This window comes from Pelodiscus sinensis, chromosome 1 (genome assembly GCF_052426305.1).
Source record: "Pelodiscus sinensis isolate ZL-2025 chromosome 1, ASM5242630v1, whole genome shotgun sequence".
Taxonomy (NCBI): domain Eukaryota; kingdom Metazoa; phylum Chordata; order Testudines; family Trionychidae; genus Pelodiscus; species Pelodiscus sinensis.
Genome location: NC_143052.1, coordinates 92,479,175 through 92,497,378, shown reverse-complemented (window position 1 = coordinate 92,497,378; position 18,204 = coordinate 92,479,175). Strand labels below are relative to the sequence as shown.

Below are 18,204 nucleotides of genomic sequence, written 5' to 3'. Positions count from 1 at the left end.
GAATTTGATAGCTCCTCTAATCTCAAGGCTGTACCACCCACCAAGTAAAATCTGTCCTGGGATTCTGCTATGCAGTGACCAACTTTATTTAATGTATTGCATTAGCATCTGATAGTTTTAGGATGTTGTTTTTATAAACTGGGGAGTCCAGGCCCTGCAAACTGACACCGCATAAGGCGAACAGCGGCTTTCCACTGAGGTGGTTCTGCTACTTAACCTGCATTCCACCACATATTTAAACAGTGGTGAGATTGAGACAGCTGTGAGAGGGTCACTGCAAGGGACAAGGGTCAAGGGACAGTTCTAGTTTTCAGAGATCCGAGTCCCATGATCCTCCACATCTTGCAGGATGATTAAGTGGTCTTGAATTTATTTAATCTCATTCTCATATCAATATGAAATGAAGCAACATCATTATGCACTGCTGCAGCATCATTACATGAAAACTGAGCTATAGCAGTGCCATCATTTAGAACCATGGTGTGATTATTTTGTCCCGCAGGTCAGACACAAATAGTTGGCATTTCAAAGCCAGTAGGAGTTGTATTAAGCTTTTATCAGCTGGAATTCAGTTTTACATATCACATGGGAACATGAATTGCCCAATGTGACAGGCCCATCACTGCCAATAATATATCTAATTTACTTTGGCAAGGTGGATGCATCATCAAGTCTCAGAGCCAACAGGCCAGTAGCTTCATCTACCAGCTCATGCCGCTCTCAGCAGTGCTGCATTCTTACTAATAATTTAATCTTGTCTTTGAAGTTCAGCTCCTAGCAGTTTGCCTCCTTTTTCTCTTTTTCTTTCACTTCTGTTTAAAATTATAATGGTCCATTTCAACGAAATTAACTGTAATTTCATGGATCGGCACATCAGGAATAAGTTTTATACATAATACTATAATCCATGTATTTGTTCCCCCAAAAGTAAATTGACTTGATGAACAATTCTGCCTCCTGTGTAAATAACCCTGATTCTAATTAAGAGCTGTGTTATTTTGGGGGAAGAGGCTGTTTAGAGAGCATGACAATTTTTAACAGAAATGTTTACCACGTATAACATGAGGGTAATTATACATCTTAGCTTTTACAGAGAGCTTTTCATTAGTAGATCTCACAGTACATTCCAAAGAAGGGTAAATATCATCATCCCCTTTTCACAGATGGGGAAGCTGATGTTCTAGGAAATTAAGTAACTTGCCCAAGGTTACCCAGTGGGACTGTAACTGAAACAGATCTGCTGAGTTTCAGTCCACTGTGCTATCCACTAAATCATAGTGCCTCCCATAATTAATTTCATTTATTTTTTACTAACCTTTCCAATGCTTTTATCAGTGTTTCATTCTTCGCTGAAATATACTTTAATTGGTTTTATTTGTAATTGATTTATTCCTCATTAAAGTTTCCAGACTGATAAAACCTAACACAGGTAAATCTTCTATTTCTCTGTGCAACAGATGCATCGTGAGCAGTGACAGGACAAGATTCCTACACTGCCTCACCAATATGTCATCAGTAATTCCCTGGAAGAATCACTTCTGTGGCTAGAAGATGGCCTGGCTTCTATTCTGTTGAGATTGCCAGCCAGAGGATCAGATCAATTAATATGAAATTGTGTGGTTCTTTCTGTAATATGGATACTTTTCTACTATGAATTAGACTGCAACTTCCAACTTATTTAAAAAAGGTCACTAAACATATATTGGATGGTAAGAACTCTTATTTGTTATAAACCTGGCCCAGACTGGAACTGAAGACGTAAGGTATGTCTACGTGTGGCACTATTTCAGGATACTTCCAGTATGCCAAAACAGCTATTCCGTATTTTTTAAACAAGCCCATTATTTCAAAATAGCTTTCAAAATAACGGGCTCGCTCTTCCGACGTCCTTGTAAATCTTGTTCCACGAGGATTAAAGTACATTTCAGAATAGTACTCTATTTCAAAATTTGGCGCTGTGTACACAGCGCCAAATTTTGAAATAAGCTATTTTGAATTATACTTGAAATAAGATATGCAATTTGCATAGCTCAAATTGCGTAGCTTATTTTGAGCTATGGGTGCAATGTAGACGCACCTCTAGAGATTATGATGGTAATATAGATAAAAAACTACTTATCCCAGTTCCCTATTCCATCAAGTGACTTTACTTTCATTATTTCTGAGATGGGCCAGTAAATGACGTTCCTATGGCAAACATGCCCAAAAGCAAACATCAAGCATTTACTTGAAAGCTGATAAATTTCATTGGCATACTGATCTAAATCTATTAGTCTAGCATGATCCTGAGCTAATGACAAATTTAATTATATTATTGCAAACATTATTTAGTGACTCAATAACACTTAAGAACAGCCATACTTGCTCAGACCAATGGTCCATCTAGCTCATTATCCTGTTTTCCAACAGTGATCAATTCAGTGGCTGGAAGTATGCTTCCTAGAGCAGGGAGAGCTCCTCTGCTCAAGTTCACATGCTAATGATAGCTGTGAGGCCGTCGGACAACTGCCCAAGTAAATCCTGCATGACCCCAGAATGCATGCTCAGATGGCTTGCCTGAGTTTCTATAGCCACACTGCTATCTTCCACCCAGACTTGATTAGCTTCACTAACACAAGCAATTCTTCCTTATATATACTCCTACTTCTAAAACTTCCACTCCAATTCATCTGATGAAGTGGGTTTTACCCATGAAAGCTTGTCCTAATAAATCTGTTAGTCTCTAAGGTGTCACCGAACTCCGTGTTGTTTTAGCACAATAGTTTAAGCTGAACTAGCATGTGTATGTCTACTGACACTGGAAAGCATCCTTTCAACTGCCATTTAGACATCCCCTTCATGTCATAAGAGACATAGCACTGAGTAACCACATCAGGTACAACACTGTGGTATTAATATTCTTGTCTTCTGAGGTTTGTAGCCATATTGGTGCTACCTCACAGTCTTGTCCCCCTAAGTTTCCAATTTCCATATGCTGTCAAGAGACTTTCTATGTAAAGTACTATACCCTCTTATCTACAATCTAACCTGATTCAATATAAATGTTCCAGTCGGACATTAAAGTATCCTTTTGCTTATCCTCATCCTGCCATTTTTCAGAACTGGCAACTGCATGCAGAGCCAGCTCGAGCCATTCCTGTGCCCCGGGCGATGGGCACACGATGCGCGCGTGGCTCTGCCCCCAGGTGCTCGGCGCATGCGTGGCCCCACCCCCTGGCACACTGCGCACCTTACAGCTGGAATCAGGCACACAGTGCCTGATGGCAGCTCTTACGGGGCACCACGTGGCCCCCAGCCCCAGGCACGCGGCGCCTGATGGCAGCTCTAAGGGGCGCCTCACGGGATGGGAGCCATTTTTATGTATCTCTTTCTTTCTGTTATCACGTAAATTCCTCCTCCTTATCTCTTTCCTGACTTTTCCTTTAGTGCCATAATTACTTGCTATTTTTCCTTCAGCAATTAGTTTAAATAATCTCTCCGAAAACCTTCTTAATTTTAATTGACAGACCTTGTCAAGCTACATTTACCTTGATCCTTTCCAGCCTCATCTATATAATGAAAGTCCTTTAATGCCTGAATGTTAAAGAACCCCTCTCGACAATGCTGTATGACTTTCTTTGATCCATTCTTGATGAGATAATCCAAGACTGTGAGGGATTTGTACACGTGCCTCCACTTCTTTCCCTGATCATTCATCCTGTGCCATATCATGTTCATAATCTCCGAAAGAGAAGCTGTGTTGTATGTCAGGTCACTGATCTCTAACATTAGTGAACTAGAGGGACCCCAGGGGTCATTAGAGGTTGCTTCCCTGACTTTGACCTCAGAATCAGAATAATTTTTCACAAAGTTCTTCATGTGCCTCCTGAGTGCCATGGAGATGATAGATTGTTGTTCAGCTGATAAAGCTGGTAAGAGATGTCTGTGCTGCTATCCCTGCCTATGTGTTTTTAGTCTCCATCTCGGCAAACCACAATGATTCTGCAAACAGAACAATACAAGGAACATGTGTAACTTGTTAGCCATTCAAAATTTTGGAGAAAGGGGGAAAGGCCAATATAATTCTCAGTTTCTTATCACTAATGGGACAACCAACATTGCAATCACAGGGCATTACCTCCTAAGGCATTACCTTCTGGCCCTATCTAGCTGAAAAAGGAGACCAAACCTACCTGAAGTACCTAGCCAGAATTAGGGCAGCTATGATTAATGACCACAAGGGAGAGAATATAGTGAGGGGGGATACTGAGGTTCTCCTTAGGGAATATCATAGTAGATCAACAAACTGGAAGGAAAATGAACTCTACTGTACTAAAGGCCTTGTCATTAATTTGCTGACTTTGGGCAAGTCACTTAATCTCTCTGTACTTCAGTTTACTCATCTGTACAAGAGTTAAATGTAGTTATTGGTGATCATTATTTATTATCAGGTGTTTGTCAAAGATAGTAAAGCCACTGGAGGTGGAAGAATGGATAGAATATTTCATTTTCCAGGGAGCTTAAAATAAGTTTATATCATAACTTCCATTTGTTACACTAGGGCTCCAGGTTACTTGTATGGTGTCCCTGAAGTTAGTACTTTACACACATACAAGAGACCCATGTTCAAATGCCAGATTCAGACTTGGGCATGCAGAAGCTAACTTATACTGCTGGATCAGTGTAGGCATGCAGGGAGGGAAAAAGAAAGAGTCTAATGCAACTCTGCAGTGACTATTCTTTCTTCTGCTCCTCTAAATAGGAGAGGGAGAGTAGAGGAAGGAAAAACAGGGTTCCATTTGCCTGAGGACTGCTCTGCTAAACTAAATAGAGTTTCTGTACACTGATCATCTTGGATCCCTCAGCTTTCACAGCTGGCAAATGCAACGGGGGGTGCATTTTATTAGAGGTAGTGATAGCATGAAAAGGTAACACAGCCTCCAAACAATTTAAACAATGCCTGTAAATTGTCAATTCACAGCTTTATGAGATGAACTCATCCCCACTCCTCCTTTTCATTAATTAGCATGGGGGTGGGTAGGTCTCTATGCAGTCCCCGACTGAGTCACCAGCAACGGCTGTCATGATCATGTATCAAATTGATTTCAAGCCCTGACAAGTGCCCAGCCTCAATGAGGGAGACAATCTGTAATCGGGATTTATGCACATAAGGCAAAATACGTAACAAATATGTTTGTTTTCCATTTATTCCCTCCCCTCCCATCCACCAACAACCTTGTCCACTACAACAATTATCTATTTGATTGATTCATTTAATGTTGGATTTTTTTAACACAAGGATAGGCATGAATTTGAAGCAAAACATCAAAATGTTACCTCTTCAATTTTTAAAATAAGGGAGATAATTAACCTTTTTTATCAAAGTAGGCACAGCTTCAAATAAGTTGGATGGAAAATATATTGGTTTAATTAAAATATTGTAGAGAGCGATAGCTGCAAATGCTGAGAACCTGGAGAGAGAATTTTTATGAAGAGGGTGCTGCATAGTTTACAGCTCCCTGTTTCTCTTTCTTGTTTGTGCTTCAAATGGAGTCAATTTTTATGTGTCTCACTCCTGCAGAGAAAAAGCTGATTTTATAATATGTTTCAATGAAACCATTACAAATTTCAGCCATAAGATTTCTCTTTTGCCTTGTGTCTTTGTTTTGGTGCACAGTTGCACTGTGACAGTGGTTATATAGTAGCACACATTGATCTGTTTTTTACAAACATTGATTAGATAACTCTATTGGAATCATAACCTCTGGAGTGGAACACTTAGCACCAGTGCTTTTGTCCTCCTGCCCTGGGTCCCCACTCATCTTGATTTTCCTGGGACTGGTGTGGTGTTCTGTGACCTCCAAGCAAGGCATGCAGATCACTGAATTTGTTGATGGTGAAAGGTTCAAGAGTGACAGCTTGAAGTCTTCGATTCACAGAACAGGAACAGCATGGGCAGCATCATTACAAACCTATTGCTTACATTAAATGTCCAGAAATATATCAGGGATGCAAAAATCAACAAAACGCTGGGTCATAGGATCATAATCCAATCTTTGGGAGCTATATTACATAGGACTCCTAGATCTACATAATAAATATTTTGTATAACAAAACATAGAATTATTTATTCAGTCATCTCTTAAAGAATAGTGTACCTGATTAAATTTATGCAATAATTATTTATTCATAATTAAATCCAGATCATTAACATCAAATATCTTCCCAAAATCTTTTCAAAAAATTGAAAACTTGATATGCACAATTTCATTTAAATAACATTAAAGCTAAACTAATACAGCCAGGAAATTAATAGTTAAGGACCGCCAAACCGTCTTTTGTTGTTGTTTGCCAGTTTATGTCATAAGCATAATGTCATGTAAATGAAACTGTGTCTCATATTTAGTCTTTTGTGCTACTAATCAAGAAATCAATATTTGGTTCTTGTATCCTGTCTCTCATTCGCTGAGCCAGCCGTGTCTGTGGTGAGTGTGTCTGTGCGACCATGTGAAAGGCAGATTCATTTTGCCCAGATCTGCCCGATTGCTCCCAAACTCAGGAATGGCTGAGAGTCCTAAGAGAACTACGCTTTTACTCCTATTGGCATCTGAGAGGGTAGGCTGAGTGTGGCTCTGCAATAATCCATTTGGCTAAGCTACAAGCAGTGCTAATGCGCCCTGAAAAGGGACGCCCATAGACTTGAAGCGTAAGTGTGACAAGTAACTGCATGAAATTTGGGAATACCTCAGGAACTTCATTATTTATTATTTTATTTCAGTTTCAGCAAATGATAATGTTTTTGTCTCGTGGTCTATAAATAATGTAAAAGTTTTAAATCCTGCTTTCAAGCTATCACGCTAACCTCTCACTAGCAGGGACAAACATCTCCTTTTGTCAGACTATTCCGTAAGTGCCTGCTATAAGGTTTCTTTCATCTTCCTCTGGCACTGAAACAGCTGGTGCAAGGTGCTGCCAGAGACAAGGTACAGGGCCAGATTAACCATGGGTCTGATGATTCACTATGGTAGTTCTTACACAGGTTCCATTGCTGCCTGTAAGAATGATGGTTTCCAGACATGTCAGAAGGTGTCTTTCATGGAAGTTAAGCCAGAATTTGCTTTGGGGCCATTAAACCTGCCATTTAAGAGAACCCATGATTGATAGGATAGTCCCCACTGGCAGACAGGTGGCTGCTCAGCTGGAGTTATGCCTGGCTTCGTGCGGTAGGAGAGTTGTGGGCCAGAAAGGGAGGGATTGAAGTAGACTGCCCACTCCAGAAACAGCCCAGTGGGGAGGGGTCTTTCCAATCCTAAATACAACCCCATTCCCTGGGGAACATAAAGCTGGACTGGACCTGCCTGTTCTCTGTGGTCGGTGGCTGCTCCCAGCAATGTGGTAGTGAAAGCAGGTGACATCCAGGAGAGAGAACAAGGGGACTCCTGAAGAGGGGATGCCCCTGATTGATTGCCCTCAGCACACACAAATGCAGGTAGAAACAGAGCAGGCGGGTACGTCACGCTCTCCGGCTCCATGGACACCCCGGCAGGGGCAGGACGAGCATTCAACAGGCAGAGGCCCCGCCCCACTCTCACTACCCATAGGGTTAGCTGGCTGTGAGCAGCGGGGTTCGTGTGCACACCCAGGCTCAGGCAGAGGGTCACGCTGCTGAGCTCTCACCACCCCCGCCCCTTCGTTACCTGAGGGAAACTGAGCATCAGTGACTGTTAGGCATCGTTTTCCCACTTAAAATTCAAACTGTCACCAATCAGCTGCAGAGGCCCGCCTCTCCCTGTTGTCCTCCAATCAGAATGCTTGTACCCACTGTTCTCCCATCATCTTGAATTCAAAGTGGCTGTCACTCACCTTCCAAGCCCCACCCATTCTTCATATCCAATCAGAATTCTAGCTTTTCCTCTGCCTTACCAGTCCTCGGAGCCCTAGGGTGAGAAGTATTTGACTGACAGGCCCTCAACCTTTGCTAGGTTTCACCCCTTAATTGCAACAATTAATAGAGTTTTCAGTCATGAAGAGAAAAGCTTCTCCCCTCCCTTTTATGGTTTTGGTTTTATTTTTACAATTTTTATACTTTTTAAATCCATACACATTTCACAGCCTAAACAAAGGTGAAATTCAAAGGTGTGAAGAGTCTATAGCAGCCAGTCTTAAGCAGTCATTCCTACTGCATCCCATCCTCGAGATCTCATTCCCCTCAACCAGGCCACCGAGTTAATATAATAACTGTCCCCCAGTACCTGAACTAATGCATCAATAAATGAATTAACACATTTCCCACCTAGACTGCCACTTACGGGAAATGAGTGCTTTGCACCCCTTTGCATACAGCTAAAATACATACTCTAAGTCACACTCATTTCACAGATTGTTAAAATCCCTTGGTCTATAGCGCTGCTTCTTCACCCCCTCTCAGCTCCCTCCCTGTTGTGTGTTCCTCCACCTCAGAGCTGCCTGTGAGTTCTGTCTCTCTAACAGTGATAGAAATGTAGCCGTGTTAGTCTGGTCTAGCGGAAACAAAAAACAGGACTATGTAGCACTTTAAAGACTAACAAGATGGTTTATTAGGTAATGAGCTTTCATGGGCCAGAGGAAGTGGGTCTGGCCCACGAAAGTCAAAGGAAGGAGTTTGGGAGACACCCCTCACAAATTAGAATGCTGGTGACACATGGCTATCATATTGCCACGTTGTTAACTTCAATGATACGAGATCAGTCTAAATTTTAATAACCCCACATGATTCAAGGAGGAGACTCAGGACCTGTCAATCTTAAATTCAAACCCAAATAAATAAACAAGTCTTAGGATGCATGAGAGAACACATTAAATGCAACCAGAGCACAGAAATGCAGTAGCATTCGCTAAAACTCCCATGATAAAGGGTTAGCACTGGCAGTGAAAAAACAAAACCACACTAAGCTAACTAAACTCCACACCCAGGGCTGTGAGCTGTCGTGTCTGCTAGTTCCTGCGGGGTTTGTGGTTTGCACATGACTGCTTGATTGGCTGTACTTCATGGTGGAGAGAGGAGGATGCAGGGGGTGAAAGGTTTGTGTGGTCCTGAATGGCTCCACAAGTATCAACCCTTGGTAAGCGCTTAATCTGAAGACAAGAACAGGCTGGTTGTATTGTTATGAAATGCGGACTCTTCAATATCATTTTATTTCGTCTTAGATTCTGCAAGTGTGGAATATAACAACCAGAAGCAGAGCACAGCCACTTTTTCAGCCTTCCCTACTCTCAAAGGTAAGTGACTCTGACAACATTTGCTTTCAGTTTTTTAACAATAGATGGTGCCAGTCCAAGCCAGTCTGGGGCTGCCTGCAAACTTATACAAATGATGCTCCAGCAGGAAGGCCCAAAACTCTATTTGCACTGCTGCCATACTTGAATCAAACTTCTTCCCCTGCCAGTTTGGGGAAAGATAGAAATGTGTCCAGCACTGGTGCATGTATTTGTGTAGAGCGTTGTAAAATACGGGCAGTAGATTTCCTTTAATCAGAAGAAGGGGTGGGTGAAAAACTATTCTCCGGTCAGGGCTCTGATAAGAGAGACAACATCCAACTTCCACAGGGGCTTAAAGTTATCTTGCTAGAGTTCTGTCAGCACAAAACTATAACGCTGTACAAAACACTACACTGGAGCGTCCCAGCTGGGATATGGCTGCCCATGAACTTGATGCTCCCTTGCATCCAGATTCTTGACACTATTGTCTGAACTGCTTCCACCCACAAATGGAACGTTCATCCTTTTTAGTATCCTATGCGATATGCGGGACGCTACTGCAGCTCCTACATCACAGAACCACCATCATCGACAACAAGGGCCATCTCAGCAAAAGAAGCCAAATCATGAATGGATCATCAGAATTCACCCCAACTTTTCGCTCTTGATTCATTAGTCAGTAACTGTGAATCATTTGAGAGATTCAGAGTGCTGTAAGTGCAACATGCTGTGTTTATTAAGAGACACTGTCCCTTCAGGGCAGGATTGAGGCACCCAGTGATGTTAGTGTCTAAGGAGAAATTTCATATTGCTTTGCCTGTGTGTGGTGTTCATTCTGGGAACTGCTGCAGGACTTCTATCTCCAAACTTTAATCCAGTATCTCTCATCAGAAGGAAAATCAATTAGCAAAAATTCTAAACTGTTTTTCAGCACCAAAGGTGACAATAATTTTGTTATTTACATTTGTCTGAAAAGAAAATTTCCCTACTGGCCAGGCTGCTGGTAAATGAATAGTGTAGGATACAAATGAAATGGAGCAGGGGTGAAGCATGGGGAAGCACATTTCTTATTACTGAAATATAGGCCCAGAAAGCGAAGCAAAGCTCATCTCTGACCCTCTAAAGCAGACCATAAGTTTTCATTGACACTGACTTCAATTTGCATTTCTACCTTTCTTCAATTCAGCCTTGAGAATCACACTGGGTAAGGGATTTTAGGGCGCACAACAGAACAAGTCTCTTTTGCCATAGTTCTAGCCACTCTGTATTAATAGAGATACAAGATGGGTGAGGAAACTTTTATTGGACCAACTTCTGTTGCTCTTCAGGTCTGTGTAAGTTTCAGAGCTTCTCTCACCAACACAAATTGGTTCAATAAAAGATATTATCTCGCCCACCTTGTCTCCCTCATATCCTGGCACCAACACAGCTACAACACTGCATACAACTATGTCTCTGTCATTTGCATAAATAGCAGAATAGGAAGGATTTGGACCTGGATTTTAGATAAAATAAATTTTAGATTTAGAGGAACTATAGTCTATCTACCACCCCTCTGCTCCATAAAATGCTTCTGTTTGAGGGACACTGCTGTGCAAAATAAAAATTGTCCTTCTACCAATTCAAAGGTTTGAATATCTCCCAGTGGCCAGGGCTTCAGCTGCTCCTCTCAGTTGTCTGTCTAATTGTTTTATCACTTCTCTTTATTCAGCCAGTAAGAATTCTTTTCCTCCACTCAGCTGCTTTGTCTTCTTTTGTTCCACTTTTATCTGGAAGCAGTGTCTTCTGACTCTAATGCTATCCATGCACAATGAAAATAATTCTCCATCCCTTCTTCCCATTTCTTTCCTGGATAATTCTCCTATCCTTGACTTTGCTCACTGGGTTAGATGCATGTGATTCACATCCAAACATTGATTTCTCCTATCTACTCTTATATTCCATCTCTGATGCACATAATCACTGGAAATAATCACTGGGAGTTAGCCACACTAGCCCAAACAATGCCAAATGTGTTGCCATTCACGTAGTATTATTAATTTTTCTTAATCCTTCCAGATATTTTGTAATTTTTTTTAACTGTGTTAAGACTACTGTCCTCCTCCTCTTTTTTCCTTCTCTCCAGGCTTTGGCTGTAGTTTTAAAAAACCCTAACTTGGCAGCCCACTTTCGTCTGATTAAAATGATGTGTAGAGTATAATCATCATCATTTGCCTGATTGGAGGACTGTGCATGGCTGCAGACACAGTCCAATCAATTTATATGCAGCCCCACAAATCCCTTGCTTTCTTTCAGAATCTTTAATTTTGCAGCACACTTCAGAGCTATAGAAAGGAGACTTCTTCGATCATCCAACTTAATTTTTCGTCAGTCCTAGTAAGTGTACATTTCCATTATCCCCCTTTCATCCTAGTGGAGGCTGTATTATAAGAACACTTTGTACTTATATGCTTTTTATCCTAAAATCTCCAAGTGTTTTTCAAAGGGTAAAAATTAATACCACCATTTGGCAAATGAGGAAACTGAGGTAGACAGCAGTGAAGTGGCTTGCCTAAGGACATGCAGCAAACCAGTAGCCAAGCTTGGAACAGAAGTCAGTGCCTTGACTCCTGATCTTGTTCTTTGACCACTAGACAATACTGCCTTATTTTACGTTTTATATCGGTACTTTCAAATAATGTTTTTACTGTATCAGACATATATACAAATATAGATAAATTTGTGGTGACACTAACTAGATGGAAAATTACAAGGGCTGTAATCCTTCATAATTCAGATCATAAACTGATCTCCCATGATATAGCTAGAGGAACATTCCAGGGTTTGGCACCTTACTCAGATACTTCTGACTTGGTCACTGATGGAGATGGGTTCCTGGGCAAGCTGGATCAATGCCTGTTCTGGTACAGTTATTGTTGTGTTCTTATTCAAGCAGATGGGTACCTGGGAGGGGGATGCATATTTTGCTATGGCTCTAGCTACTTGTCTTTGAAGGAGAGCCTCTGTAAACACTTTCTAGAAAAATAATTCTGGAAGAATTTATATTTCTAAAAATAAATGAGAGATGATGTTTCTGAAAGAGTCTGAGTCTGGGGGCAGGGAGCAAACTTTATTAAATTATTCTGCAGAGTAGAGGCCCAGGCTGTGCGCCATTTAACTACCGTCTAATTAGAAGCAATGAACCTCTGAGGAACAGGTTTATTAAGAATGATCTAATGATGAAGGCATTGAGATTTTAGGTCAACTCTAAGAAATGTTCTAAGATGAGAGGAAATAACCAGAATGCCTAGGCACCAATTGAAAACTTTGTTTCGCGCTCATAAGGCTGTATAGAGATGTCTTCCCTACAACTTTCACCCCGGCATCTCAGGCCCCTTATAGCCCTGCTGTCAGCGTTGCCCTAACCTTACCTCCCGCAACTGTAAATATAAAAATCACACAAAAATGAGGGCAGAGGTGGGATGGTTAAAATTCCCAAAATTAGTGAAAAAATAAATTCTGCCATGCCTACTATTAGTCACTCGGGATGCCATTTTGTGCTGGATTCCCACTGTTTCCACACAGTTGAAGAGCTGTTTGTGTGTTTCCAGACTTATGGGGACATTTGGAGAGGTACCATGATGGTCACCAAAGTTTTAACTCTTTTAGGTACATTGTGAGTTCATCAGGTAGGGTTAATGCCTTGGCATAGGTGGCACATTTCTCACCAAGTCACTACTGGACCAAATGCCCAAACATGTTTCTTTCAAGTAAGGGATAGAACTGAAAGTCACCTTATCAAGTATTCCTAAACCCTGCACATAAGAATACAAGTGTTAATCCATCTTCCTGGACAGATTTCAATTTAAGTAATTGTATTTAGGGTATTTAACATTTTAGTGTTATATGGGCATTTATTACTCCTTCTCTTACACTGCTGTGCACTACTAAAGAGCCTCTGAGTTCCACACCAGAGAAGGGTGCTTTTCATTGATGGGTAAAATGATATGTGCACAAGTAGAAATAGCGATTCCCAGGCAGGTGTAACTGATGCTCTGTTAGTCACTTGCAGCCTCAGAAAAAGTGTTCTAGGGTGGAGGTACTGGTCTGGTATGCTTCTTGACTCATGCTCTCCATCTTGGTCAGATTACTCTTAACAGGAATAATCTTGCATAAGAGGTATCAGGAAAATACTGTTCCACGTAGGGCTATAACAGCACAAAGGCTTGTACTAATGTTGCCTGAGTTTGTAGCCGATCAGTGCCACTAAAATATGCAGGGCTTGAATTTAATCCATGATTTATTTAAAAAAAATGCTTTGGGGTTGGTCAGAAAGATGATTTTCTATTATTATTTTATTTATGATTATTGTGATGTCAGTCCTTTCAAATGCCTCTGCATTTTGATTTCCAATTGTTTCTTTAGTTTTGGGCAAAAGGAGATTTTTACAGGGGTATTTTCTGACTTGGTGTCAACAACAGCTGAGCCCATTTTCAAAAACAGCATTTTCAAAATTGGCCGCTGATTTGGGATGTCTCACTTTTTGGTGACCAACCTTAAACCACTTGGTCTGATTTTTCAGAATTGCTGAGCACTTACAGCTCCCACTGACCATCTGGAATGGTGGTCCTCAGTACTTGGTAAAATTCAAGTTGTCTCAGGCACAGCAACTCAAATGTATGGCACCCAAAATCAGTGACCACTTCTGGAGATTTAGGATTTGATATATGCTACACAGATTATTACTTTCCTTTATAAAACTAATTTGAAATAGCTTCAGATTTCAAAAAATGCCTGCAAGATCATCACTTGTAGCAGCAGTGGGCAAATACTGGCCTGTGGTCTGGATCCCGTTCACCAAAGTTAGCCCCTGGTGGGCTGCAACTGCTGTATTCACCTGTGCCTCCACATGTATAGTAGTTGCCACTCCCAGTCAATGGGAACTACAGAAAGTGGTGCCCTGGTCCACACCACTTCCCGCAGCTCCCATTGGCTGGGAACGGCAATTCATGGCCAATTGAAGCTGCAAGCATCCTTGTCTGCAGAGGGATAGGTAAATATAACAGCAGCCCACCATAGGCTAACCCTGGCAAACTGTCGCCATTTTATTGCCCATCTCTGGCTTACAGCATGTTGTACAAGTACATGATACTGAAAATGACTTTTGCACCTCTCCATATCTTGTGCCAGATAGATTAGGTGAGAGTGAAAGAAATGGTGTTAGAAAATAGGAGACTAGAGAGCCCTGTACAGTAACAGTAAGTTATTTTTTTCTGCTAGAATGCAGAAGTGCAACACAGTAGATGTATTTAGATGAATTTTTCTCTGACGAAATTCACTTTTGTGGTGGGAACCACTATTAGTTCTGTTTGACACTGTAGTACCACTAAATACCATTTTGAGGGTTGAAATGTCACTTAAATGGTCTATGGCTCTTATGCTCATTCACTGCAGAAGGATGAATTTCACCTTAGCAGTATTTCTAAGATTCACTGATAGTCTGTTTAGAGAACTACTTGTTTTCTGTGTTTAGCTGTGTTGGTGCCACACCATTAGAGAGACAGGGTAAGCAAAGTGGTATCTTTTATTGGACCAATTTCTGTTGGTAAAAAAGACAAGCTTTTAAGATTACATAGAGCTCCTCTTCAGAGAATCGCTGGCAACTTTCCTGCTGCAAGCCTGTACCACATTCACGATGCATTTTGAAAGGTAAAGTTTGCAGCTCCTAAGATTCCTTCCTGCTGACTTTATATGGTAGATGAGATAGGGACATCTGGTGGTGTCTCGTCAAATAGTTTTCTATGCTGGAATTTCCTTTTTCTTTCAAAATCTCAGAAGAAACTCCATAGTTACATGAAAAGTGTGTTAAGCCTAAGCAAACATCAGGAAATGATAACCAAGCAAACATCAGGAAATGGTAAACTTTAGCCACTTGTTCATATCTACTATATTTGAGAGAGTTTGTCTATTTGTCTCTTGTCTGTTTGTTCAAGAACTCCTTCTAAACGGTAAGAGCTAGGGTCACCAAATTTGGCATGGAGATTCCTCTTATCATAACTTAAAGCAAGGTCAGGGTTTAGTTGTGCCAGAAAAATGGGATGTGCCTGGAATGGGATTGCTTCTGAGAGAACCAAAAAAGAAAGAATCACCAAACAGGGGAAAGGGCCTGGCTGGGGGTGACTCTCCCCCATCCAGAACTGCCCCAGCCCTGAGCCTCCCACCCATCCCTCCAAGTGCCCTTTACAGAGGGTGGGGGGCTGAAACTCCCTTCTACCCAGTTCATACGGGGACATTGCTGGCTGTTCCCCTTCATCAGGGAGCAAGGGGAAAGTGCACAGTTTGCTGTATTCTTCATTCTGACTGGGGAATGCAGAAGGTAGATGTACCTGCCTCAGCCGAAGGTGACACATCCTCACCTTATTGTGCCCTCTGGAGCAGCAGTGGCCATGGAAAGACGCCTCTCACCTGGTGCCAAGCTGGTGGGGTAGTCCTCTCTCCCCAGGGCAACTTGCATACTGAACCCCTCATCTCCAGCCCCATTCAAGAGTAATTATTCAACAGAAGCATGGACATTTTCATTTTATTTTCCAAAAAACAAAAATTAGTTGAGGACCCAAGCAACGCCAGGTAAATCTTCCAATGCTTTATAATAGAATGTATCTTTGTCTTTAAAGGCTAGTTCTAATATCTATGTGAGAGAATTTTGAGCAAGCGAGTCTTCCTTTCTGTCTGTCTCCATCTGTTTGTTCAAGAACTAAGAACTAGGACCACCAAATTTGGTGTGCAGCTTCCCCTTATCATAACTTAAAGGAGGATAAGGGTATGCTTGGGCGCGGGTGGGGTGAAGCTCCCGCACCCCCAATTCATACAGGACACATAAAACCACATAGAAAAGAGACAGAATCACCGGGCAAGTAAAAGGGCCTGGCTGGGGGTGTGCCCCCCCCCATCTAGGACTGCCTCTGACCCCCCTAGTTGTGCTTAAGGGAGGGTGGGCAGGGCTGCAGCTCCTGTCTCCCCCTCCCCCCGCATTCATATGGGGACATTGCTGGCTATTCCCCTTCATCAGAGAGTGAGCAGAAAGTGCAGTTTTCTGCATTCCTCACTCTATCTGGGGAGCACCAAGGGCTGATGAGCCTGAACCTGCCCCAGCCAGGGTACACGCACCACTCCCCGGGCTGTGCATGCTGGAGTGGCAGCAGTCATGAAGAGACACTTCTCACCTGGCCCCAAGCTGCCGTGAGAGAGGGCTGGGGTAATCCTCTCTCCCCAGAGGCAGCCTGCACCCCAAACCCTCATCTGCAGATATGCCCAAGAGCAATGATTTAAATGAAGAAAAGGCAAAAAAAATAGAGATAAGATGTACCCGAGCATTCTAGTGCAATATAACTTTCATAGGAGCATTTTACAGCTTTGCAGTGTGCCTTTTTTATAAGGTGCACACCGAATAAACCACTTGCTTAATTTATTGCATCTCTTGTATGTAAATGATGTTCAGGGATTCTATTATTTATTATGACAGTGTCTATGGACTGACCAAGAATGTTGGCCCCATTGCGTTCAGCACTGAGCAAATGGGCAAAATCATCCGTTGTTGTAAATTGTCATTGCTCCACTGAGCTAGCCCCATTCAGTAGTGGACACTCCGTGTCCCAAAGAACATGCTGTGTAAAAAAGACAAGACAAACAAAAGGGAGGGGATAGGGTAAGACCACAAAAGCAGACTCAACAACGTGAGCTGTAAAGGTCGTATTAATTCCATAATTTATTTTGTTTTTGAATTTTTTGTTTGGGTAGGTTGTTCTCAGGGGACTCTGGCATATGCAGAGGTAACGGAAGATACTACTCATAAGCTGTAGAAAAAATATATATTTTGTTGCCTTATTTGAGAAATAGTATATAATCACCTAACTAAAAGCTATATTGCCATTCATATACGCAAGCCACTAGAATTAAGGTCATACATCCCATTTATGAACACATAGAGAAAGGCTACATAAAAGGGTTTTGTTTCTATAACAGAGGGAACCTGGGGCAGGGGGGGAATCTTACATTATAAAGGAAATAACATTCATGGCACTCGTACTTCTGGGTCTCATCAGGCTATTGCTGTGTATGTGGTAAAGTAGCAGACATTGTGCTGTTATTTGCCAATTTGTCCTATGGATGGATCTATTGACCATTTCCACCAACAAACCTATTTTTACCCCTTACATGTTGCCTGTGCATTCTCATGCAAGGTGCACATTGCTGTGTGGAGTTTCCCTCTGGGGAGACTATAATGTTTAATCACTAGCATGATGGAAATGCAGAGTTACCACTATTTGAAGGCCCTTGGTGCCTGTTGGACTAACATGGCTGTGTGTTTCTCTAATTGTGATAATCTACTGGAATTGGATCTACATTTCATTCCACTTTATCCATTGTGCAAAGCCAATACAAGCACAGTCTTGTTGGCTCATCTGCATTAACAATGAATTATGGTTTTCTTGCTGCTACCCAAATAAATAAAAGAATACAGTTTTTAGACTTTCTGAACCAGAACTGAATATGCCCTTTACCAGCTTTATTTAATAGGATGCAGTCAGCTTAGATTAAACCCAATGTTTAGATGTGGGGAAAGTGGAGGTTATGAATTGTAATATCAGTAGGAAAGGCATGAATGTATATTTTAATTTCAATTAAAACCATTTTATTTTTAGATTTAAATATCCCCCTGCAGTGCTGTGAACCCAAACAGCAGTACTGGCCAAAAATGATTATATACCCAGAGTGAAAACGACCAGGCTGAATTCACTGAGCAGGTTTAATGAAATGCAGATTAAATAAACTGCAGGACTGGTGAAAAAAAACAGTCATACTTTTAACGATAATTAAGTCTTAACAACTAGAGCTGCTATTAGTTACTAGGATATTTTAAACATAACAATAATGTCTATCCTAACAGTGTCCCTTTGCCCATATAGCCTGCTTCAAGGGTATCCCTGCAACCATTGCTGCAGGCACAAA

General features: G+C 41.6%; 2 protein-coding genes across 6 annotated transcripts in view; one reads left to right on the top strand and one right to left on the bottom strand.

The window, feature by feature from the left end:
- The window catches only part of ENTHD1 (ENTH domain containing 1), a 66,283-nt gene extending 58,488 nt beyond the window's left edge, over positions 1-7,795 (bottom strand). Inside the window, exons 1-2 of the mRNA XM_025185120.3 lie at positions 7,677-7,795; positions 3,528-3,981 (exon numbers count right to left, since the gene is read on the bottom strand). Of these exons, the coding sequence (XP_025040905.2) occupies positions 3,528-3,876 (349 nt within the window). The 5' untranslated portion in view covers positions 3,877-3,981; positions 7,677-7,795. The remainder of the gene's footprint in view (positions 1-3,527; positions 3,982-7,676) is intronic.
- The window catches only part of GRAP2 (GRB2 related adaptor protein 2), a 160,603-nt gene that overhangs the window by 98,472 nt on the left and 43,927 nt on the right, over positions 1-18,204 (top strand). The window contains exons 1-3 of one of the 5 annotated variants that reach the window (XM_025185125.3): positions 8,938-9,080; positions 9,166-9,237; positions 11,512-11,592. The gene's annotated coding sequence lies outside the window, so the exon portion shown is untranslated. The other 4 variants (XM_075936424.2, XM_075936433.2, XM_075936414.2 and 1 more) reach the window with 4 other exon arrangements.